Source organism: Apus apus, chromosome 16 (assembly GCF_020740795.1).
Source record: "Apus apus isolate bApuApu2 chromosome 16, bApuApu2.pri.cur, whole genome shotgun sequence".
NCBI classification, from domain to species: domain Eukaryota; kingdom Metazoa; phylum Chordata; class Aves; order Apodiformes; family Apodidae; genus Apus; species Apus apus.
Window position 1 is genome coordinate 9,320,745 of NC_067297.1, and position 26,969 is coordinate 9,347,713.

Sequence of the window (26,969 nt, forward strand, 5' to 3'; positions counted from 1 at the left end):
CAGGTAATAGCCAATGTACAACCAGACATTCTTGTTATTTATAAACTTAGAGAAGTTCAAGGGATCCCAGTTGAGCTGAATATAAATTTAAGTAGCTGCTTTATTGGCAAAACGAAGAGTATAAAAACCTCCTACTTCTTGTATTGAGAATAAAAAGAATAAAACATTAATAGATGCTGTTTGTTGCTTGTCAAAAGTTATATGTAGCAACAGGCAGTCACCAAGGTAGCCAGCCAGGTTTTGACCATTACAAAAACAGAGCACACTGGGAGATTATTTTAAAATCGGGTTTTGTTTCTCCTTTTTGCAGGTGGGACTTCCCATCAACAGAGTTTGTTTCTCTAAGCACATTTTTTTAAACACAACAGTGGAAACAGATTAGTTTTACTGGCATGTTAATACTGTTAGCTTGGCATATTTGTCTTAATCTAACCCAGCTGTTTCAGATGCCAGTTTTAATGGTTTAGATCCTGCTACTCTGCCTAAGGAATTCCCACCTGCAGTGGTAGATCCATAAGATCAATCTGTAATTTCAAGTTTGGTCTATGTGATCAGGCAGAAGCAGCTTATTCATGCACAGAGCTCAAGTACCATGTAAGTAATATTAAGGTGTTTCCCATTTATTAAGTGGTTGCCTTAGATGCCCAGAGAAGTGTACCCATGTTTTACAATTCTGAGGATCTTGGTTTAAATTCCTGTACAGCAGTACTTAGAAGTAATGTTTCTGCCACTGCTGGCTAATTAAGCAATAGTTGCTATACCTTTCTCATTGATTATTAGTCAGGTCAAATAAACATGAAGATACTTTAAAATAATCTAAATTTCCAGAGTACAGAACACAGTCAATAAATCTGCTGCTCAGAGAAACAGTGTATTCTACCATGCAAGTTAAACTTTACGAGCAAGAAAACAAAGACCTTCTATCTTGCTTTTCAGGAAAGCATAAGAAGTTGTTGCAGCTCTGTCAAGAAGCTCATTACCCCCCAACAGGAATCAAATTACTTTTTAATGTGGAAAAAAAAAAAAGGACAAACTGCACCACAGCAGATAACAGGCAATTAAAAAACCCAACCCATCCCCCTGAAAAAAAAAAACAAAACCAAAAACAACAAACTAACAAACCAACCAAACCAAAACCAACCTAAAACTCAACAGAAACACAAAAACCTCACCTAAATAAAAAATTCATACACTTTTCTCCAATGCAGAATTCCTGGTTTTCAATGCAGAGAATGGATGACAGAAAACACCAGCCATGCCAGGCAGACATCAGCCAGCCATGTGATTTGAACACAGCACTGAAATGTACTACATTACAATGGGCATTTTTCCATTTGATAGGTGAGCATCACTTTCACTTTTGCAAACATCCAGACACAGCTGGATACTATGTTAACACTACTTGGATGCACAGAAGGCTTTATTCAGTGTTGTAGGGTGTAATTTCTGGCTAAGACATGTTAAAAATGTAAGATCTTGGATGCTAGACACTTTCTTACATACGGCACGTGTTCATTCCATGGAGATGCCTCACAAAGAACACAATCACTCTTCCTAGCACTTACCGTCCCAGGGCTGAATTGAAAGCTGGTGAGAAGCAGGATCTGAGCCACCAAGACAGCAAAGGACAGGTTGGCATGGATATGATAACGCTGGTTTCGGATGGTGCTAACAGACCTGGCAGGAGATAGAAAGACACATGAAGGAAACAGCATTCCAAGAAGCATGAACGTATTCTTGACTGATCACCAAGCACTGTGATTAGCTTTTGGTCACTCACTTTGTGGGGCTGTCATGATGTCCCACCAGGATGGAGTGGTAACTAACTGGTTTCTTGCAAATTCTGCTGCTGTCCTGAAGGCAGCAGGAAGACTGATTTGCATATTAACTAGCTCTGCTAATGACTTGTGATACAATATTAACAAAGGGCTTGATCCTGAATAATGCTGAGCTGTCAAGGAAATCAGATCTGCACCTCACAGAAAACACACTGCTCCTTGCACCATCCAGCCCACACTGCACCACAGAGTTTCTGGTTTCATTCTGGTGATATTCACCTGTATTAAAAATAAGGGACCATGAAGAAACTCTGGTTACAATTTTTACTTTACTGTTGTCAGTTTTTGACCACAGGAACTATGGCTTCTTATTCGGATGGGCAGTGTCTGTCTTGACAGGGACCTGACCTTGGTTACAACACCACTTGAAATAATCTCTTCTGACTTTGCAAAAATGCACTGGAAGTCTGGCAAGAACATACTTTCCTGGGAGTCTTCTGCTCTCATGTTTCTGTTCTCACCCAGAAACAGAAAATAGAAAATAAAAAAAACACTTCTCTGAACATTTCAGAACCCTCCGACAGCCTCCAGGGCCTGGACTGTTTGGCTATGTGAATGGCAGGACTTCCTCCACACAACAGTACCCACTCCCATCTCTTTGTTGTATCATGCTGGACTGTGATGGCTTTTGCAACCGCTGGTGACACATCACATGTGTCCCCAGCAGATGAGGGCTTGCTGTCAGCCTTGCTTTTCCAGCACAGCTGTAGCAAGAGCTCCATTGAAGGGAGTGAAGACGGAGACAAGGAGTATCAATGTCCCAAAAGTAATTCCAAGAGACAGGTTGTGCCTGGTGCCAATAACTTTCTAATAAGGAACTTCATGTGGTTTCAAACTGGAACATGGTTACCCAGAAGGCGATCAGGACTGCCCTCCTGGGAAGTGGTCGTCCTTGCCAGTATGTGGAGTAGCAAAGAACTTGCCAGATTCCTCTCCACTTACCTCATGGTCATCTACCACTATATTGCAAAATTTCACTTCAGCTGTTTAATGAGGCCCTGCTCTCCAGTGAGAACCTAATTAAATTATTTTTAATTGGCAGTTTGAATGATCCTGTGTGTAGGTGGTGTGCTTAACCCTGTAACAGTCAGCTGGGTCCAAGCTCTTTTTCCAAGTCTTCTGTTTGCCTCCAGTTTCTTGGGTTTTCAGGCTCACTGAAGCAACAACAGCTCCTTTTGCTCCCTTTTACTTTCTAAACAGTGTAACATCCAGTTTTGCTCTCAGACAAAATTAAAGCAGATCATTCCCTTTAGACTAAGCATGCCAACAGTGCAATGCCAGATAGGCAGACGTTGGACTTCTTTAGAGAGGGTTTTGCCATGCGTTACACACTTAATCCAAGTATGACCAGCACAGGTCTGGAGACTTGGAAATCATACAGGGTTTGGAACAAACAAACATTGTAGTCAGTTTACTGGGCTGCAGCAAGTCCTTTTTCCTAGAAACTCTTAACAGGATGTCCAAAAGACATGCTTAGGCACAGAAATAAAAAATTGAACTCTTAAATAGTAATAATGTGGTTCAGTGTGTGCAAAGAGACAAGAATCCAGTTCTTGTCTCTTGAATCTGTGGCACAACCTCGGACTAGTTACTCCACCTTTTGTCAGGTGTTTTATTTTGTCATTTAGACAGACACACCTATGAAATCTTTTTCAGAAATGTTTTCAGAAATGTTTGTTTCAGAAATCTTTTTCAGAAATGTCAAGCCTAGCAGGACCTCACTCTCAGTTGTCACTACAGGAACATAAACACACATACAGGTTTGTGGCAGAGACGTCCCCAGTGCAGAGAGCCCTCAAAGGTGCTACTGGCATGATCCTGCTGAGATCCAGAGGATTTAAACATAAGTCACTGACTGAATTTCACACTGCCTATAGCATTCTTCATCTTACTAAAGTAACACACTAGAAAAGTAGCTTAACAGAGGACAGTGGGATACTTGAAAATAAAACGTGGGTTATATGATGTAATTGTGCACAAGCTGTATGAAACAGAAGTGAGATAGGTGATGTTGACTGAGCCTTCCTTTCTGAGCAAACCTGCTTGGCTTTATAAACCCACTGGTTTACAGACAAGACATTTGAAAAGCAGCAAGCAGTACTGATCATTCACTCTGAACAATCCAAACACTTATATAGGTGAAGAAGAGGGGGTGACCCTGCAGTCCTTGTTCATATCATATTTGCCTTGAAGTGCAGACCAAATCCTCCTACAGCCTCCTTGAAAGAGTCCTGAACTACAGCAAAACATGGAGAGTATTTTTTTTTTTTAATCTGAAAAACCCTCATAGGATGGAAATAGCCTGCTATATAAAGACCACCCCATTTCAGAAAATTAAAGTAATTTAGAAATAACCAATGAACTGTTACAAATACATGTGCAGAATCTCATTAATGAATGTGGTAGAATTAATAGCCTCAGTTTTATCCTGGCCACCTGAAGGGATCCTAACCAGTGGCCTGAAATGCACTGCTTGACTCTCTGCACGACAGTTGCACAGAAGGTATAAAGTTCAAATTACTCACGACAATATAGCAAATGTGACCAGCGTGATCGTCAAGCAGAAGATGGACAGAGAGCAGCCAATGTAAGTGATGGAGGAGAGGGCCACCTGGTGTTCTCTCGTTAGCTGTGCACAAAGGAGAAAAAAAAAATAAATAAAAAGAAAAAGAAAAAGAAAAAGAAAAAAAAAATAACCCTGTTAATTGATTTATTACACTCCAGAACCACAGGTCAACCCCCTGCAGACAGTGTGTCCTCCTCCATCCGCCCATATATAAGCTGATCTTCACAATCATTCACTGCTGTTTCTAACACGGGAAATTAAGAGACCACTCCAAACAGTCACACAGCCCAGGCAGCCACATGCCCATGGCATTTCTGGTTCCCTCTTTTATTTCCTAAATCAGTATTTCCTCAGAATAAGTTCATTTCTCTGGTGTGTGATATTGTCAAGCTGGAGATTGGAGCAGTTTATTGGGCTGCACGAACAATCTCAGCAATGGGACCTTTCACAGCTCGCAGAACACTTCACTAATGCTCTCACACTGCAATAATTTACAGCGTTGTGCAAATACCAGAAGTTCTTCACAGCAGTGAGAATTGACAAACCAGGACAACCCATAAATCACAGACCATTTATAGCCCACTTGTTTTGTTTAATGTATCATGTTTTCAGCTTTAGTTGAAGGGGCTGGGCTGACATCTACAGAATGAAAAACCACAGAAAAGACCCAGCATGAGCAGTCACAGTGTAAACCTCCCATCTCAGCCTCTGCTTTTACCTACAGGCACCTTTTGTAGAAGTACTTCAGTTTTCATGAACAGTATCTGCAACTCCATAGTGCCGACCACTAGGATCTATGTTTAAACCTGGATAGATTCAATGGGAGAGGGACAGTGTGTTTTGACCTAAACTAATCAGAAAGTGTGCTTTAATTTTCCATGCAACTTCTCATAAAGGAATGACAAAAAAGCCACACCCAGCAAAGGGAGCCAGGCAGTATTAACGTATAATAAGTAGAACAGAGCTAGGCAGGAAAAAGTTCTCTCATCACAGAGGCATTTTCAAACATTTTTCCTGACTTGAATTTGGATAGAGTTGACATTTCCATAAAGTGAATGTCTGGGGGGGAAAAAAAAAAAAGAAAAAAAAGAAAAAGTGGTAAATCAGAAAGATTTAATTTTCATGTTTGAAGTACTATGTCTTTATCTCAATGTCTATTCTCTATAAACTACATTACTAGCTGAAAACTCATTCAAAATACTTATTTATTCTGAAAAATTTTGAAAAAGACAATATATCTTCCATTTTTTAAAGTTACTCTAATAAAAAATAATCCTTTCTGACAGTTTGGGATATTCTATTATTTTTTTCCTCACACATAATAAAAATTCTCCCCCAAAGAAAGTATTTCATCAGAGATTATCAAACCCATCCACTTCTACCAATAAACTTCCCGTTTAAATTCTTCCTAAAGAAGAGAAATAACATGCCATATAGTTTAGAGAAAAAAGAATCAAACTTCAAATACAGATTTAAAAATATGTGCTCTATATACATGTTTTCCTTTTAATTATCTGCCAACAGTATCAGCTCACGTGCAGTAAGATTTACAGCAGAACAGACTGGCTCACTCAGTAATCTGAGAGCTACTAAAACATGCAGCAGCAGCATTGAAAGACAACTGTTGCTATGGTGTTAGAGGTCCTAGGAAATATGATGCAGCTCTTGAGCTTTTTTTATCTTTCAGCCAAAGATACATTTCTTTTCTTTGACTTGGATAGTATCAATTACAGAAACAAAAGGGTTATGTGTGCTGAGCCAGCTTAAAAGGTCCATATAACTTCTACAAAAGAGTTCCTATCACTCCTCATCCCCCAGAGAAGTCATGTATAGCCATTCTTCACAGATTATTCCTGAAAAAGGAATAATTTGTCTGTAAATTGGGCAGTTTAGAAGTGATTTCCTCATCAGCGATATTCATGTCCAAAATGCATGGACCTTATCTCCTGATTGCTCCAATACACATCCCTTTCTCTTGCTACAGGTGGCTTGCAGTTCTTCAGCGGGAGGATAGAAGCAGAGGAAGCTTTTCCAGCTACAAGTCACTTTGAAACAAAAATTTCTCAGAAGTTCAAGGCTTTTTTTCACTCCCAGCACCTGCAGCTAGAAAATGTTCCCTATGGAGATCAAAGCTGCTCAGTGCTCATTTAGATTTACAGTTGTCTGTCACTGCAGTGGCACAGGCAGGTGAGATCTGTAATGCAAAAGTGAACGTCTTACTAGGACATACAAGCACAGAAGCTGCAGGGGATCCACCTAGTGGAAATGGGCAAAAATCAAAGCCTTGCTTTTTTCCATAATACATCCAAGAGAAGAAAATGATCAGACAAACATCTTTTTCTAAGTAATTTCTATCATAACTAGCATGCCTCTAAGTCTTTCTCTGGGTTTTCACTCAGACTTCCTCCAGAAAACCCTGCAGGACAAGACAAGACATGAATCAAGCTCTTCCAAGTGGAACCTGTATTACTTAGAAATGAAAAATAAAATTATAATACCTAAATATATATAGATATATAAAAGAAAAACACCAAAACCACCAAAAGACCAATCAACCAAACAAAAACTTCTTACCAAAAAAATGCAGAAGTTTCGTTTTCATTCAAACCTAAAATAATGTACATATGTCACAACATCTATTGATGGGAAGTTAGTCCAGTTTTGGTAAACAACCAAAATCTGATGATGCTTTAGGAATGATGCTCTTAAAACAATTCCCACATCAGCCTGGTGACAACTATGTCAAAGGCAACATCACTGGAGCTCACATTGTCATCTTGCCTAGTATGATGGGACAGGAAGCCTGTAGGCAGTTTTGAACCATTTTTTGTTTATTAAGGAAAAAGTGGAGCCTGCAGTAGCTGTTCACAAGCAGAACAATGAATTGGAGGGGTTCAGGAGGGCAGTCCCTGTTCACAGCTGTGAAACCGGCTCTTTTCTGTGGGTGGCATGAATTGCAGTGGGAAAATACAGCATGAAAAAAAGGCCTGGAACGATTTCCAGGGTGTGGAGCTTCGTTTCTAAATACAGGCATATGGTACAGGAGAGAAGAGAACCTGTATTTAAAACATCAGGTCTCTACTAACTTCTCACAACCCAGCTCTTACAGCATAGCTGGACATCTATGTCCACATTATAATGGATGACAAGCATGCAGCTTTTCAGAAATAACCAGGATTGTCAAAGCATTTTGCATCATCAATTAAGAAACAATTTCCTATAAATTCCAATGCTCTGGTACGAGCTGATTTCATCTTACCTCAGCTTGTCTTTTTGAAAATGTTCAAACTTTGTGCATGGTGTGGAATATAAAACAGTAATTTGGGATGATCTTGTAAGTCAGCACAAAAATGCTAATCAGGCTGTAATGCTATTACTAAAGAAAACAGCATTAAAATTACCAAATAAACACCGAGCAATCTGTGAATTAGTCCCATGAGCCTGATTCTCACACTTGTCCCATTCTCTATTAAATTATTCTTCTAAAAGGTTTTGCTTTTTTGAGTTTACGAGGCCATTCTCTTACTCTGCAGCAAGCTGAAAAGTTAGGAAAGGAGCTCATGCAGTCATGAGTTTTAGTAATCACAGACACTAAAAGACAGATGTATTGTGGTTTCAGCTTTGACAAGCAGTCAAATAAAAAATCCCTACTTCATACAAAACTCCCACCCTTATAGTTGTAACGTAACACCCTTTACCTTGCAAGTGTAAGGTAAACAACTCTGTGAAGTGTTGCTAACAGCAGGAATAAAGATCTGATACCCATCTGCATTGTTAGTTTGTTGTCTTACCCTCTTTTTCATTCCTAAAAGAAGCTGGTAACATTGTTCAATGCTTTTATTTTGGAAACTCACAGGCAACTGGATGGCCTGATCAATGATCCTGGAAAGATACCAGCTCGGACTCCAAATACATATTTTTCCTTTATGATGCTGTTAGTAACAAGAAAACGCGTGACATCTAACTCCTCTGTTTAAATATAACTGCATAGGAAGATGAAAATATATTATTACAATAGGATGGCACTTTTAATCTCTGGAGTACCTGGAAAAGGTCAGTTGAGACTCCAATCCTTGGTCAGTAGGCTATACACGAAAAATTGTTTAATCTGTATCTAGAACAGAAAACTCACCTATTTATGTGACATTAATGAGCAACTGTATATACAAGACAGCAAAACAACCCATTCAAAAAGCTGAATTGACTACAGAAACACAAAACAGTCACACTGATTGTAGCACAGAGTAGCACTCTGCTCAGTGTCTCGTTTCAGGTATCCCCTTCTTGTGTGTGAAATTTGCTCTCTTGTCCCTTTTCCTCGTTATTCACCTCTCAGGCAGCTGACTGCAAGTTTTCTGCTTGGCATAGTGGGTACTTTTGGCTTTCTTCAGAGGAACGGGCATTTTGGGGAAGTACTAATCTAAAATTTTCTTCTTTAAGTAGTGCAAAATATCCCTCCGTGACTGCCCTCAGAAGCAACATGTCAGATAAAAGGGCTGAATTCAGATACTTAAAACAAGGTTTGTCATAGCTGATCCTGAAAGGGTTTGTCTGTGTAACAAATTACAACTTCACAGTTTAGCCACCAAAACCAGTGATTTCATTGTCTAATCTTCTTTTAAAATCTCTTTGCTGAAAAGCAACTGTCTTCTTTCAATAAAAGAGCAGTTCTTGAACCAAAATGTTTTACAGCCTTAAAAAACAAGCCTTGTAATCTAAGGACTGCATCAAACCTTACATTTTTCTTTTAGTGTTACTTACAGGTAAAACAAAGAACATATTTTCTGCATGTGCTTATACATTTTATACATTTTCTGATACTGAAGTTATTTGTTTACTGGTGGAACTATAAGACAAGACAATTGCATTTTGTCCTATACCCAAACTTAAGAGCAAGTTGTACTTCACTGTCCATTTTCTCAAAGAAGCATTCCTACCATAAAGTTACTTACAATGACTTACTGTTTTTACCTTGTTCATCAAACCGACTGAGATCTGTCATGAGATGATCAGCCACTGACATGGGCTGAAATCACCCTCCAACCCTTCTGCAAAGGCTTGAAAAAGTATCTTATGAGACACTTCTTGAGGGGAGAGGGAATGAGAGGTAGGGGTGAAAAATTAAGGCTCAGCCAACCCTGTTGAAGCTGCACCTTTAAATGCAATCTGAATCCATTTAAGAGAAGGATGAATAACTTTGGCAGCCTGAGTGTTTCAGAGACATTAAAATGCTGGCCTTGGCTGATGAAGCTAATGGTTTTAATTGCCTCCAGAAAGGCTGCTGAAATTCAATTTCAGTCCAGTGAAGCCTTTATTTATATATTAAATAATAATAACAATACAAATCTCTGTTTTCCTTCAGCTTGCCAAGCACTTTGTTAGGTACATAACATTAAGTTTTTTTCAAATTAACATCTGTGTTTAGTTCAGGAGGCTCAGTCTATTCATCAAGACCACAGGAACAATTTTTGTGGGGCCGTTCCTAACAGCACTGCACAATCACAACTCACAGAAACAACAGCTGATTCAGAGACTTCTTTTACAGGGTCACAATGTATCAGATAGTGCAAGTTTAGAGAAGAAAAAAAAAAAAAAAAAGCCTCTGAAAGTCAGGCTTGTAGTGCAATCATCCTTACCAGCCATTTCCAGAAGAAAAGCTTTTGAATTCCCATTCTCTATTAACTCTGCCACTCCTAGTGATCAGCAAGAAAGTGCTACAAAGGGGGCTTTTCAGGATTAAAGGAACGTTTTCCTACAGCCAGCCTGGGCTGGTGGCTGGCCACTTATTTAAAATTTCACTATGACATCAAAAGTTTAGAATTTTCCAAATATCTCTGCCAAGGTATTAATTAGTATTTTTGAAAGCTCATGTTGTCTTTTAAAGTAGTTCTGGGCAAGATATCATGAAGCAGTAGGTAATCTGCTTTTTACAAATCACACCCAGCAAGTTTTTAGTTCAAATGAAGCATGGCAGGGAGGAAAGACTCAAGTTGAGAAGTTGTACCAAATTATAATAAATTTTGAGGACCTGAAAAGCAGGTATTTGCAAGTCTTTTCTCACATGTCTGTTTGTGCAACACAAAGCAGTGTGGTTTTTCTGCTTTTATTTCAGGCCTAAGACTTGTACTGTTCCTCAAAAAAATGTTAAATGCTCTATTTACAGGTTATCCTCTCTTGAAACCAAAGGAGATACTTTTGCCCATACGCCTAAGACTTGTACATCTGTTTTCTGCTTTCTGTTCCAGCAAGTGCAGACTCATCCTGGTCTCCTATTAACAACCAAACTGAACTCCATCAGAGAGGGCTACAAGGAGAATAAAACCCAGTGTGAGTCCAGCAGCCTCTTGCAGGCAGAGAAACAGTGGTCTCTTGCCAGACTCCGAGTCTGAGATTTTTTCAAAGCAGTTGAGGATAATTAAATACCCAGCTCCCAGTAAAATTCAATGAAAAATAGTGTATCTACCTCCCTTATTCCAGGCTTGGGCTTTGATTCTGAAATGTCCATTTCGATTCAGGACTTGCACTGGCTGTGGCCTGCACTGCAGCCAAGAGTCTCCAGCTCCCAAGCCCTGAATTTCCCCTACAGCAAGCTTTTGGGAATATGAGCATAAAAAGGCCAATATAGCAGATGAACTGAACTCAAGAGTAGAGAATTACTAAATGTAAAGATATTCAGTAGAGAACAGTGATGGATAAAGGTGCAGCATCATAACATTTTTAAACTGCTTTGGGAAATCCTTTAGTCAGCACGAAGACCTAGCTGCCAAATGGCTCAGGGCTTTCATTTGCACCACAGAAAGGAAGTCTATGCTCTTTTGTTAAGTATTCTGATTAAAATAGAGTCCTGTTTTGTGTTTCTCAAACAAAAGAGCTATTTTGACCATTATAACATTCATATATTTGTGCTTTTCCAAAATAAAAAGTCATATTTTCACGGTTTTGTTCTCCTCTGCTGAGTGAAATTCAGTTACTGCCAAACAATTCCCTAAGGAATTTGAGAGGTTTAGTATCCTGCAGCATTCATCCAACTTTTTCCATGTAATTCTATGGGATTAAGGACAGAACCAGAATGTCTCCTATTTCCTCCCAGCAAAATCAACAGAGCTGTACTGGCAAAGGAATGGAATAGCAAAAGAATGAACAATGGCTCTGAGTTAAAAATCCAGATTAGTGTTCCATTTTTGGGAAAGATGAGCATAGTAAGGAAAAAAAAGGAATAGGAAGCACAGTCACGCTGTGAACACACCAGTGAGATGTGCTTCTCCATGGGGACAACATTCATTGCAATAAAATGGAGGGGAAAGTGGAGAGAGTAGGAAAGAGCAAAGGAAGTTTACAAAACAATACTAGAATAAACATATAGGCTGATTTATCTTTTTTCATCTGAAGGGTGAGAGCTGTCTAAACTGTCTGTAGAGATCTCCTCAGTTAAATAAACTGTCAATGGCAATAAACAAGGACTAAAAAAATGGCAACGCCTATCCAATTTTTAAATATGCAACACAAAAGAAAAATTACTGGACTAAGGCATTATTCTTTTTATGTTCCAAGCAATGAAAAGCATGCTGAGAAAAGTAATTATATTAAAATTACAAACCAGCAGAAATCAGAGAATGCCACATTATTTCCACTTCATTGTCCTATATGAGTATATAATCTGAATCTCATCTGGCTGAAAAATTTAAGAAAAAAAGGTTATCATTTCAGACTGCTGTTTTAATGCCTCCTGGGTGCGATGTTTGATTAATAACTGCAATACTACGTTCTGGAAAACAATGCTCCAAACTTATATTACATACCTATCCCCCATATTTTAAAAATATTTCACAATATTAGGACATTTTCAAAACAGCCTCTATAAACATAAATAGATGCACCTCTTTCTCAGTCAGCCATACATTGTCAAAACTTGCTGTCAAACTCGGCTGTAACAGTGAGAAATAAAATATAAACACACATATTGCCCCAAAGAAGATCTGTAGGATGTCTTTCCTTTTGTAAATAGAACCTCACAGCCAAATCCCCAAGCCTCTTCAAAATCCTGGGCTCCCTAAAAATGTTATGGGCTGCCTCTATAGCTCCAGCTGCAAGATTAGATGTTTTAAAATATTTTCCCCTTTATTAACCTTTTTCTGCTTTCAAGGCCATTGGTGAGCAACTTGAACTATATTGATTGATTCTCCATTTTGAATTATGAAACAAGAGCTACACAAAGGATGAAAAATATATTTCTAGTTTTAGAAATTCAGAAAATCTATTTTAAGCTTGAACAATTTCTAACACAGCCTGTATGAAACTATTATTTTGTTGGAAATGTCCATCCACGTGTGAACTTTATGGTAGTAATTTTTATACTCTCACAGTTGGACAAGACAGAAAGAGGGAAAAGAAGGGGGAAAACCCCCCAGTTTAAGAGAAACAGGAGCAATAAATACTTCAGTTGTGTCCTGCACTGGACATCTGGGGGCAGGGAAGCCAAACCTCAAATTCTATTTTCTGGTAGGAGACAATGATTTCCCCTTTAAAAGGATTTTTGAACTCTGGGTCCCCAGGTGTCCACCATCCTTTTGCTGAAATGACATTTATGTGGCAGATGGTACAAATAGCCTGGCATGCTTTGTAGTTGTTGGATCACTATAGAAAATAAAAACTGCCAGATGGCTGGCATGTTTCCTGGCAGGAGAATAGGGCCCCACTGACTGATGAGAGGAAGCTGCCCAAAATCAAATAATAGTGTCTGAATTTTCTTTGGAGTGCTTCTGAAATGCAGCTTACTCCATAGGAAGTGCCTTGTGTTATCCCTCCATCTGACTGTGCCAGAGGAGCCCTGCTCACCTTTCTCCTCCTGATTTCACCTGTCCCCCCACCCCAGGAACAGAACCTCTCTCCCAGACATTTATTTCCCCTCTGGTGGGAGGTACCCCTGGGTGCTGGGCAAAGGACGTGTTGTTGCAGGTTGAGATCTCCCCAGGCCCTGTGCCAGCAGAGGATGCCTACTTGAGGGAACATCTCATCTCCCATCCTCTGCTGTTCCTACCCTGCAGCACAGTGGAAGGTTGTTGTACTACAAGGACACCACCACAGGGAGCACATCACCCTGGGTGCCCTCTGCTTGGACTTTCTCCAGAAGCAGCAAACATAAACCAGTGTAAACATGTCAGACTAAATGGATTATTTATTTTTCCTACCGCAGCTATATTAATGCACCATTGTCTCTGTAACTATAACATTGCAGGGCAGCTGGCAGTAGGGATTTGTTCTGACTGCACCATACGAAGCAAAAGCTGGAACATTGTTCTGTGGATCAAGGAAGGAGAAAGACAGACAAGCACGACCAAGAGTGCAGCTTTAGCGATGATTTGCTATGAGGGACTTTTTTACTTCACCTCAGTCTCCCCCATCAGAAAGAGAAATTTGATCAGAACAATGATTTTCCTAGAGGAGGGGTACACAAAGGAGTTAATATCTGTACAGGTGCTCTGAATCTCTCACTGACATGTTTTGTTGGGAAGATGCAATTGTTAACTTCTAAGTCTTACTAACTTGATCAGAGTTGTGAAAACAGGTCTTGACCGAGTTCCGAAATTCTGACACTGCACTGACCTCTATTACGTCCATGAAACTTCATTAAGACCATGAAGGGATGTCCCTTCAGGAGCATTCTGCTCATCTTTGGTCACATTTTACCTTGAATTAACTTATTGATTCATTTCAACCAGTTGATGCTCACTAATTTCCAAAACTCCAAATAACTGCTATCATTTCTCAAGTTAAAAAACAAGATGAGAAATGCATCTCAGCAAACAATCATGAAATTGGGCCAGTGATACAGACGTAACAGCAGAGTGATAAAAACACAAATAATTTCGGCATCCCATGTGGTCCAACTCATCAGCAGGCTAACAGGTCAGTGCCAGGCTGACATCTGAGCACCACATGGTTGTCAGTTTTTCCAAGATGGTTATTTCATTCCTGAAATAAACTTGTTACAACTGCTAATCCCCTGCATCACTAAACACAGCTAAACTGCATCCACGTGTCTCAAGTTAACCAGCAGTACTGTTCGTACGCTCTTTCACAATCACGGTGACTTGGGTGCTTTCAAGCTTTTGCTGAAACTAATGCAAAATCTGGAGTAGTGTTCAACTACGCTTCTAATCCCAGCTTGGTTTTAGCTAATTCACAGCCTTCAGAGTTCTTTTCCCTCAGATACTGCTGTATAGCACACAGAGTGAAGGTTCATTTTGTCATATTTAAGTTAAAATTCCAGAATTAAAAAAATTCCTTTGTGACCTCTCGCTTTCAATTTCTTTCTCTGAAATGTTGGAATAAAAATGCTTTTTCATCTCAGCAGATTTCAGTCTCTGGAGCCTACTTCCAGCTGGCATACAGTAGAATAGCAATTGAATTAATCTAACCTGTTTTGAGTAGAGATCAAGAAGAAAAATCAAGATTTTGCAGCTTGTTCCTAAGTACTTTCTTGCATTTCTATGCTCTCTGGAAATTAGACCCACCTGACAGTCTCCTCCATAAATGTCTAACAATTTGTCAGCATTCCACAGCTCACAATACTTCAAATATTCAAGAGAAAGCATCATCAGGTGCAAGATACCCTACAATTTTGTTCCTATGAATGTCTCACTGAAACGACATGAAATCCATGTGAGACACTGTAATTCCTTCCCACATTATTAACTCAGTAGGCAGGGAGGAAGGCACTGGAGCAGGTTCTTAGTGCACCAGAGCTGACAAGGGCTGGATCGTTCTGTAAGCAGACACAGCCAGACTTAACCACGTGAAGGAACAAAGGGAAGAGGTTAATCAAAGAGATTCTTGCTCAGATGTAGCACAATGCAGAAGAAACAGTCACCACCCTCGGCAAATGGTTACCATATAAGCTCAGCTCTCTGGTCATTAGAAATGCTCACCAGAAGTATTTATGTGGCAGGTCACTTCTGAGGAAGGTCCCTTATGTTCAGTATTTGTTGCTTAGAGACACCTTGGCTTTGTCTGAGCTCAGAGAGTATGTCAAAGGCTTCGCTTTTAAACAGCAAACTCTAAAAAACTGCAATATCTCATTAATGGAAAGCTTATGCTTTTGGTTTGGTTGGTTGGTTTTGTGTTTTGTTTTGTATTTTAAGGAAAGAACACCAATCTAATGAAGAGGAGCTGAGAGAGTCAGAACATTTATCACACTGAACTGGTCTCAAGAGTTCTTCAGAACTGTCCATGTCCTCTTAACTTATTTTTTTTAATTATTATTATTTTTTAAATTGTTTTCTGTTCATCTGCCTGCCTTTCTGCAAGGGCTAGTGGAACTATTCAGAAGTGATTTTACAGTTCTGCTGACTGGTGCAGTAAGTTAAATCTTGTTGTAGTTCCCTTGGAGAGGATGTCTGCCTGCTTGTGCCACCCTGAGAACCACATTTATCAGTACAATGGATAGAAAGGGAAATGCTACTTTCCATAGGAGAGCAGAAGTATAAAGCACCCTAAGTAGAATCTCCATGAAGAATGAAGTCACTTTTTTAGTACCAAAATACAGTTTTTCATGAAAACCTTTCTAGTTTTCAGGCAATCAATTTCTAACAACTTACTTTTTTTTTTTTTCATGAAAAGTAGACCCCTTTTTGTAAGAAACAGAATCTAGATAAAAAATAAACATTCTGTCAAAAATGGTGTTCATGTGGAAAAATTTCATCCAGTTCTATTTATACAGCCACAGACATACAATAGCTATATAAACAGAACTGTTCAAATGTGGGGAATTATACACAACCCCCTTTTCTTTTTTGTCTCATATTATCTATGAACCCTGTTTCTAGGTGAATGCAAGTTGCTAGAAATTAATGCATATTTTCTACCCAGCCTTCACAATCTTTCAGCAAGCATTTTGAATTCTCATGGATTTGCACTAGGAACATATGCACTCTATGCTGGAAAAACTCCTCTCACGTTTCAGCATTTCACTTTCCCTGCCAAAAATGTAAAAATTCTCTTCTTTTTTTGTTCATATATTGAAAATAGAACCATTAAACAACTGTAAGGAACTGGATAGTCATGTCTAGCCTTTCCTAATTTTGCATTTCAGAGCTTTTTAGGAAAGCTTGGTTCTAAAGACTTTGATATGAAATATCTGGCCTCCAGTTACTAATCTTGCATAATATTAAAACTTATTGCAGCATTCCATTAATCATGACAATCTCAAATCTGTTTATTTGAAAGTTAGACCTTTCAGAACTATTCCCCAGTGGAAAATTGACTAATATCTCAATGTCATTTAATTGGTGGATGCCCTCCTAAATCCCTGTACACTGCTCTTTAAAACAGAGTTAATCGTGGCACATTTCTCCCATGTTGCTTTTGTTTCACAAGATGGGAAACTCTTCAGGCACAGCTGCATTTTATTATGAGTACAAAGTGTTCCTAGAAAAACGGTACTTTGAAACCAGCTGGGATCGTTAGGTGCTTTATAAGTTATAAAGATAGTAAGTTAGATAAAAACTGGGAGACCTGAGCAAGTCACCCCCATCTTGAAATGGTTAGACTAGTACAAAGGGCTGTGGGTATTAATTAAGCTGTTTGGATAGCAGACCATCTTGTTCTACTTTGACTTGGATGACATTACACCATGTAACTACGGTGCCCAGGTGAGTAGTTGTGCTAAAATCGTTGCTGAAACAGGAACTCTCAGCAGCAACCTGGGATGATTAATTCCTTGAAAAGACTTTGATACTGCTCAAAGTTGTAACCCAGATCAGAGTTCCCTTACACTGAAATCTGATTCCTGTATCTATCTGCAGGAACCTCTGTGCTGCCCTCACGAACACATGCAGCCCATCCTGCAGCAGTAGCTGTCTTGGCAAAGCTACTGCCTAAATGAAGAGCAAATCCATCATTCAAACCAATTAACAGGACCCTGGGACATGGCCATAAAGTCAATACATCCACGCCAATATAGCTGACAAAACCCCTCTAGTTGTACCACAGAGGACACTGCTTGTTAGCAGCACACAGTGATAAATGTGACAGTAGGACTCCTGCTGTCCTGCTGAAGCCCTTCTCCAGTGTTTTAATTTATAATATTAGGATGGAGTCTGTAGAAAGCTGAGAATGTGCCAGAGAGTAAAAATTGGACAAACAATTAGGACACATTTCTTTAAATGTATGGTTTGTAAATAATTTATATTATACATTCATTATTAACAGAGGCCTGTCTGGAGCAGGGCTTCATCACTATCTCCATTGGATTCTCCCTGGCTGTAACACATCCAATAAGGAAGTAAAAACATATTTCTCATTCTCATGGTAGTGCTGTTTGTCTGCTAATATCTACAATGGGGTCAACCTTGTCTGTTGCTGAATTGTAGAGACAGAGTTCAGCAGAAACAAACTAGCACTTCACTTGCAAGGAACAAACACTGTGCTCCATCTCTGAGGAAATAGCAAGGTATCATGAAGACAAGAATGTCTAGTGAGGAGAGCAATGTGTTTGCCATCAAAGCTTCATCTGAAACCAGTGATGAGTATGAATAGCAAGCATAAGGTTCTGGGAAACCAGGGAATATGTCATATTCCAGCTGAAAATAGGCTTGCTTGATAACTCTTCGGATAAAGGAACTGAGCATTAAGAAAAAAATACATTAGGGGTTCACTCTCAACTCTTAAGTTATCATTGTTTTTCTCATGCTCCTATACAAGCCCCTGTTTGGCAATGAGCTGAAGAAACAGCAGCAAGGAGGCACTTGGAAAGCTGGCAGAGACAATGGCAGGGGCCAGCTGGCAGCAGAGCTTGCTTCACACAGAGTTCAAACTTGGCTGTTCATGTTCCACAAATCTAGTTACCAAGACCCTTAAACAGCTCCATCTCAGCTGTCTCTGTCTTGAAAATGAATAGTAAAATCCAGTACAATGTTCTCAAGTGCTTTTTCTGCCTAGTACTTTAAGAAATCATACCAAAGGGATGAAAATAAAGAGTATTCCCACCTACCACAGATGTGTTTAATTTCATGTGCCATTTCAGTTCCCAAAAGTTATAATAAATAAATATAGTCAAGAAGTATTATAACATCCCAGAAAGCAAGATGTGAATAAATTAGGGTTGGGCAAAAACGAGCCCAGTTCCAATTACTTACTGATGGGACATGAGGATGCAACTGATGTATCTGTGCTTCATTTTTAACAGACAAATTTACTCCTTTGCTTAATCTCACCTTCAGAGGCACCACTTGCATCAGAATGGCGAAGTTAGTGAGGTGGTTACAGAGACACACTGAGTAGTTGAGGTCCCCAGTCTTACGCACACAGCCTTCGTTAGACCAAACACCAGTTCCATTGCTGCAAAGCACACAAAAATGCAACATAATCTCTATCCAAGTGCATTTTATGAAGGTTAATTTGACATGCATTGCACTATACAGGAGATAAAAAGTTTGAAAGCCATCTCAGGCTGGATGATCCACAAACACTGCTGTGTCTTTTCAACTCCTTCATGAAAACAGGTAAGGAAAATATTGATGGGAACAGGGCCCAATTTTTTCCCAATTTTATAACAGATGAAAAATAACTACATTTTTTCTTTTGTTGTGCAAGCCATTTATGACATTTCACCTAGACCCAAATTTCTGTATTCTGAGAACTGTAAGGTCAGACAAGTCAATAATCTTGCAAAAGTAAAGAAACTCAGCATATCATATCTGCTGCCTCTCCCTTACCCAATGCACTGTTCATCCCATCAAAGTAATTCTGATTGAGCATGATTTCTAGTGACCCTTCCATGTCAATTGTTTTTTGTCACTTCAGCTTCAGGGTCAGCAAGACCAGCTCCCACTCCAGTGAGGGTGCAGCTGGTCTAGCTATGGCCAGGTCCCAGGGCTGCACAGGAAAGTGATCCTCATGAGTTTGCTTTTCTCGGAGCCAAGGAAACCCAGAAAGCCCTGTGCTACCACAGCCCTGCAGTGGGGTGGGGACACAGAGGCCACAGGCACATATCAGGGCGGCTCCATGAGCTCAGGCACCATAGGTCACCCACCGAAAATTCCTGCTTCTTAACCATTTATTACTGTTGATATTATTCTGGGTCCTGAAGCTAGACTCTGTGATCTGTACTTTTCTTGGTGCTTATTTTAAATATAAGTATTACCTCACTCTTATTCTGTCCTTTGGGACCTCCTTGAGTTCTCAGAGAGAATCTGCTGTAGGTCAGAAACAAATTGCTTATTCTTTAACTACCATGCACTAGGGAATAAGATCATCTAGACACAAATGAAACTCATTTGAAGGACAGATTTTGTAGTTCAGTTTCTGCCCTGAGGCAATGCCTCAGGGATCCAAGCCCCAGTGGAAAGCAGTACAGGAACAATGTCCCAACCATATTAATTTGCTTCAGTGAAATCTGTTTTTAATTTATCGTAATTTGTGAGTAACCATAACGACAAGTAACTGCCAACAGCTGGGACAATTCAACATACTTGAAACAAAACTTCAATAAAACAATTCCAGTGATCTTCCCATGTGCATGCTGAATAGGAGGGACCACAGCATTGCAGGCCATTGCTACATCAATGAGGCTTATACCATTGTGGCTCAAAAACTGTTAATCCCCATGAAATTAAAAAATGCATTACTTGTATTCTTTATTTATTTCTTCAGCAAGAGCAGCATGTTTGGAAATCAAAAACGGATTAAAGATATTCACAGCTAAAAAAACTAAATAGTTATTACTTTTCAATAGTTCCTATTTTCTGAGTGAAATTTAAAGTGATAGTTATTTCTCTTCTATTTTAACTGGAGCTCAGGGGCATAATATTTTTCCATTCCAAGCATTGGTCAAAATTCACAGCTCTGAAATACTGATCTCACATGATGTTGTGACACATCCAGTGAAAACAATGGCCCTGCTGGAGGTTTGCCATCTTAAAACATTCAAGCATCTGCCCAAGTGGACAGAGTCATTAACCAAGTTAAGCACGATTTGTATCAGCCTGCAGTTTTGATTACAAAATTTTCTGTCGCTCAGTTACCTACCTCACATGGGGTCTGTGATTAACAAGTCTCTTATTTATGGTAAGAAGCCACTGTCAGATTGTGGGTTTTGTAAACCAATAGCTTAATTTCTGTAACTATCTCCGAGAATGAAAGAAGTATATAGGCAATATATAGCATCACAAACTAAGTGGAATTTATTTAAACCAAGTTAAAAAAAATTGAAATGATGTGACATACCTGTAGTCCAGAAATGCACAATAAAGATTAACTCTGTTACTCTCATTTAGTGCTTGGCTGTACTGTCTGGGCGTCTGCAAGAAAGAAAATATGAACTCTGAAGGAATGTTTAAAAAGGACAAAATTCTGCTTTTTAACTACTTTAAATATACATTGCTATAATAACTTCATTAGACTTACTCTAGATTAACACACTAGAAGTGAAAGCCATTTTTGTCAGTCTTCATAGCTTTCACACAAACTCTAAACAGGCAAAGGCTGGTATTCAGTCTTAATTATACATACTGGAATTAAACTCATGTCACTTTAAGTGAGAAATCTGTGTCCCCTTTAATTAAACAGCAAACCAGGATTATTTGTTGCATATAAACACCACAATATATGTTAATTTTTGCAGGATTGGGATGTTATTCTTCAGCATATATTTGGCTTAGTTGGGTTTTGTTCTCATTGGGTAATAAAAATCTCACATTTTAGGAATAATAACACTGAAATATGTGCATTACAATGACCAAATCACAGACATTTTCAATCCACAACAGTCATTATTTTAAAACATACAATCAAACTGAAAGAGCAATGCCATAATTCAAGATTTTATTTTAATACACCTTAGCTTTATAATAACATAATTCCTATCTTCCATAAACAGATTTAACAACTAACTCAATCTCTTCCATTCAGGAAGGTTTGAGACCGCATTCTCCACTCTGTTACACCAGTTTCATGACAAAATAACTCAAATTATATTGGAGTGAAGTAATAGTTTGTTATAGACAAAATATGAAAACTAGAGGATTTCCAGGATCCATTCAACCCTTTCTAATACATAAATCCCCATAGTCCACATTTTGTTAGACTCTACAAGGCAATTTTTTAATTACAAGAGTCTTCAACATAAAGAAATCACTGGTGAACTAACAGCAACAGGATTATTGCAACACGATTTGGCTGTCAAGCTGAAAGATAACCAAGTATTGCTTTTCTAGTTCTAGAGAAAGAAGGGAAAAAACCCCAGTGCCTCATCATGCTGAAACTCAACCAAGTACAAGAAGTCCTTGATGCAATGTTCCTTCTCTCCCACAAGTCCAATGAGTGTCAGGCACAAGGTAGCACAGTTCACTCCTTACCAGTGATAATAAAACATTTTTGTCTCACCCAGGACATTCACACGTTCATACTGAATTTCCACACATGTCAAGTAGCTATGCTGTAGATAAGGCCATTTGCTCCTTCTAATATCTGGATAACATAAATGGAATTTTCTTATCTGCTTGAGCAACATCCCTGGACAAAATTTGTAGTTACTTGAATTTTTTTTGCTAAGCCTTCATCACAGAAACAGTGGAGGCTGCAGGTCAGGCACTCACAGAAGCACAACTTTGTGAAGAGGAAAGACTTCCATTTAAACACTGAGGGTCTCTATTTACCCTTTTGACTCTGGTGACATCCTGTAGCGTTTTTCCACAAGGGGAGCAAAGAAACCGTAAAACCTCACAAGCATGCCACACTGGGAAATTATAATGGGACAAGAATATTCTTGAAGAGCACTAGTTCAGAAACTGCAGAATACTAATGATCCATAACCCACTGCCGGAAAACTGCTTTCTGCAGCTTAAATCAGAATTTTGTTGGCAGAGTTCATTCTGTTTTACCAGCAGCAAGGGCATGTAGTATAATGTTTGCCCATTATGCTGTATAACCTTATGTCCATCATGTCTATAGCTCTCCTGAATTAAGCAATTGAAAGAATCTATAGTCAGTTTGTATTAAAAATTACTCCACTTCTGTGACAGACAATCTGGCAAAAAAAACCCAAACCAACCAAACAAAAAACCCCACCAAAAAAAACCCAAAAAAATCTGCTGTAATAACCACTCAGACTGTGTGATAACTCTCATTTCTGATTTGTAACATATCTCTAGGTAAATCTTGATTCTTAATACATAAGATGGAAAGGGTACCACAGAGTCAGGTTGGACGAAGACATAGTACTTCAGCTGTGTATCTTTTTACATAAATAAATCCTAGATGTATGTTTTACCCTCAATTAAGTATCTTTGGCAAGGGGAAAATCATTGTTTTTCTTCATCTTTAACTCTAAACACAGATGTCACTCATTAGACAAAGAACTACACCAAGTGAGGCTATATAGCCTCTGGGCTGTCCAGAATTCCTTTGGAAATAGGATAAATAATGCATGTACAAGAAGGGTCCATATTAATTTGCCTATTGACTTCTCCTAAAGAGTATGTCCCATGTTTTAACACACATGACATGGGCCTCACAAGACTTTTCAGTGCCATTTATGATAACTGCATAAAATGCTCATTTTCTCAGACTCCAATGAAATTCTGCAACAAAATCATCTTTAGAATAGAAAGCCCCCCAACATATAAGAAATTGGCTACAATGAGGAATAAACTGTCTTTGATCTTCAACAGCTCTACTTCAAAGTATTCTCTAATCTATGAAAAATTAACTGACTGTGCCTCTGAACTACATTTCTTAAGTTAAATTGTGTGTGACAGTTTATATGTGACTTGGATCCTGTAACACTGAAGATATTGATTTAATGACATTGATAACAGAAAGCTAAATATAAAGCAGTCTTTTACACTACAGGATTAAGTTACTTGAGTGTTTAGAAAAGGACAGTTTATGCAGCTTTCAGTAGTGTGGGGAGGGAAAGTATCAGCACACCAAGTAATCCAGGATCTGTGCATTGGTTCTCCCTAATCTAGATTATTTTCAATCATTCCTTCTGCACGGAGAGAGATACATGCAGCTTCTTCAGAAAAAAAGAAAGCAACCTCTTGTCACTAAGAAACAGTGTCAATTCTGTCTGAGGAGCAGGTATCTTGAGGAAGGGCTGTCTCTGTTCATATCATGGCTGTTCAACATCCCTTCCACTGACCACAGGCAAACTCTAGAAATTCACTGTATATGTTGAGATCATACAAAGGACATGCACAGATGTGTGATGGGGATATGGTACTTACACTGCTGGGAACTAGGCACAAAGCCATGGTTACTGGGTGAAGAGGCCAAAATAGGGGGAGGGGGAAAGGCTGAAAGCACTGCTGGAAAACTTCAGGAAAACCTATTTGCAGGAAATGTCATGCACACAGTTGCAGAAGAAAAACAGTCAGCCAGCTGGTGCTGGGAGGGCTTGCCAAGGAAGAGAAGCCAAGCAGAGGGTGGGGTGAACCTTTATGAGATTAGCTTGTTTCTCCTCTCCTCCCCTGAATTTAAAAAGCAAATATTTAGCTACATGGTGGTGGCCACCAGGGAGGAGGGTGTGCACTTTCTAATTCAATATACATTTTTCTCCAATGTGAAGATGGACAAATCTGTGGGTCAGACCTGCCATTGGTCTGAACTTAGTACCTCCAAGACCAATGTGTTGGGTGTTGGACTTCCAGTCATCCAAAGTAGTTGATAACTTACCCCAATAAGTTCAATTTGGAGCTCACATGTCTATGTTTACACAACATAGAATTTCTCTCTCATTTAGAGATTTTGAAGCCTTCTCTTCTCAGCCTCAAGAAATACCATGGATAACTTTGAAGGTGGTGAGAAAAGGCATTAAGACAAACAAGTCTCTTGCCAGTATGCTCATGTCTTTGGTGCAGTTCACAGCCCCACTGAAGTATTCTTACAGGTTTATGAATAGAAAGCACTTTTTTTTTTTTTTTTCTGATTTATGGGTTAAATTAGCAACTAAAATGACACTTCTATTTTAAGGATTTCCTGTCCTCACACTGATACCCTGACTGTTAGTGTGACCTATCGAGTACCACATGGTTTATTGACTTTCCTTTCCACCTTATATGATCTACTTCTCCTAATTACCTAGAAAATTAAAACTTTAAGTCTCTTCTTCTACTCAGTTCCCTGGAAAAAGACAGGCAGAAAGAAAGAAAATGAAAGAATGACCACCTGCTTCTGCAGTGGTTATACTGGCTGCTTTCTTCCAAGCTGTGGGAAAACTGCACTGCAACAGACCCTGGGCTTAGATCACCCATCTATATTAATGTAGGGCCATTTTGCTGTGTAACTAGCATATGTAATGAAAAAAATTTTTCAAATTGTACAAAAATGAGTTTAGCTCATGATTGGGGAATTACAGTGTGTTATGCATAGAACAACCTTTAATTGTTCCAGTGAGAATCCATCCAGAGCTACACTAACACACATTTACTGAAGGAATGAACACTGTAGGCTCCCAGGTTCAACATGAAAACTTGCTCAATATAATTCTTAATTGTACAAACATAAAGTCTAAAAAAAAAAAAAAAAAAAAAAGAGGAAGGTCCCATGATATCACAAAGGGTAGAAGACTGTGACAGACAACAACATAAAGAAAAAAAATCAGTGAAACATCAGAGGCTATAAAGGCACCTGAAAATAGAAAAGGATGCCATACGTAATTGAATATGGATTGGGCTTGAACCTTCTTCTGCCTGATGTTAGAAATAGTCAATGCATCAATTTCCTGAAGAAATATTATTAATAAAATGCTACACTAATAGCCTTCCCCAGCTGCTGTATTGGGCAAGCAGTGTGAGAACGAAAAAAGCAATGAAAAACCTATGAGCAACAGACTGAAAAATATCTTGGCTGCTCTTCTGATAGCATTTTTATAAAGAGAGAAAGAAAAGGAAGAGGGAATGGATGAGAAAATTGTCCCAGCACTTTTTTTTTTTTAAATTATTGTGCACAGAAAAAAAAAAAGTATTACTTCTGAATGTGTACAGCACCAGAAGACCTTGCTATTTTTCCTAGACTAGCAAGTACACTTCCCTTTTAAAAAAAATGCAATTTTCTTGAAAAGATCCTATCTTTCTCACAGCACTGAACAAGGGGGCTTCATCCAACAGCTGTCAGGACCACATCTGTCCACTTGCAGATCCCACTGTGGACTGACAGGAACTGTGCATCTGTAAAACAGTTGCTTATGATCTACAAAATCTGAAACTATTACTTAGTGTTCATCTTTCTTCAGCTTGTCTCTTTGATCCACTTCCAAGTTACTTGCTGATAGCACAAGTAGGCTTCCTGGCACCTAGAAGAGCTAGGGCAGTGATCGCTGAATGTACTTTACGTGAAATTTTATGACAATGTTAGAGGAGTAATAGCCCTTCTCTGGTTTTGGATGCTAAATAGCATAAAAATAATTTTTTTCCCAAACTACTCAAGGAAAGTTGCAATTTTGGCGGTGAAAACTGACTGTAACTTTGAGTTAGAACTAGAATCTCCCTAAATACACATACACAGTTCCCAAATGGCTTTTCTTTAATTTTACAGCTAAAAAATTCCCACCCTTGTAGATGCTTCAGGCAGTTAACATGGCACAGCATCAGTGGGTCAGCACTGACCTCTGAACTCAAGAATTTCTGAGGACAAAGCACCTTGCTCAGCCTCACTAAGCCACATATCCTCTATGGACTATGCTTTCATCCATTCCTCAATTTCAAAGATCTGAAATATTTAACAATGTATTTCTTCCATTTTTCTTTCTATTTGGCCTGGGTGCATATGGGTATGATGAGTGTTTTCCATGTATTTGTTAACACTGGGCAGTGACAAGTACTTGCATGCCAAATTCTTTCAGCTTGGAAGCCAAAAGTATTTAAGATGCAGTACTGCAGTGTAAAACCATGCCAAACTCCCACTGACTGCAATGTGGATTTATAATACTCTCAATATTGATGTAAATAATGGTAATAAATGTAAAGCACATGAAGGCTGAAAAATAGCCACAGAAAGAAGAGGGTGCATTTTCATTAGAGATGCATGGAGCTGACTTCAAGGGAAGGCATGCACAAAGAGAAACTGCAGGATAAGGACCTTTGAAATTCAGTTTGGGCAGCAACCAAGTTACATCAGTAAATATTTGACGTTTAAAAATTTTATACGCCAGTCAGCAAGAAAGAGGACTCAGCATGGCAGCTTTTTCTTATGTGAGCACCAATAAGCACAGGATTGAACTCATGGTCTGTAAGAAAAGCTGCCTTAATGCTTAAATGAAAAAATGATTTCTCATGTAATTTAAAGCACAATTCTGGTCCAAATAATGACAAAGTGGAAATACTAATATTCTTTGTGTAGAAATAGTCTAATTTAAGTAATTAACAACTTAGCAGTCAGATGGTTTTGATACATAGCTAGATAAACAGCTATGGCCATACACGAGAAAAAAATTATCCATACCCAATCTTCTAAATGTGCAAGTGATTTAGACATCTAAGGATGTACTAAGGAATGCAAAGGCATTTATGCTGAAACACCTGGGATATATTTTCTCACCTCTTTGAGTTCTAGCAAGTCAATTCACA

At 38.8% G+C, this 26,969-nt stretch overlaps 1 protein-coding gene across 2 annotated transcripts in view; it reads right to left on the minus strand.

The window, feature by feature from the left end:
• The window catches only part of ADGRD1 (adhesion G protein-coupled receptor D1), a 135,235-nt gene that overhangs the window by 44,111 nt on the left and 64,155 nt on the right, over positions 1-26,969 (minus strand). For both annotated transcript variants that reach the window (XM_051634361.1, XM_051634360.1), the window contains 4 exons: positions 20,629-20,702; positions 18,618-18,741; positions 4,364-4,467; positions 1,566-1,677 (listed from right to left, as the gene is read on the minus strand). In XM_051634361.1, coding sequence (XP_051490321.1) covers positions 1,566-1,677; positions 4,364-4,467; positions 18,618-18,741; positions 20,629-20,702 — 414 coding nt within the window. The remainder of the gene's footprint in view (positions 1-1,565; positions 1,678-4,363; positions 4,468-18,617; positions 18,742-20,628; positions 20,703-26,969) is intronic.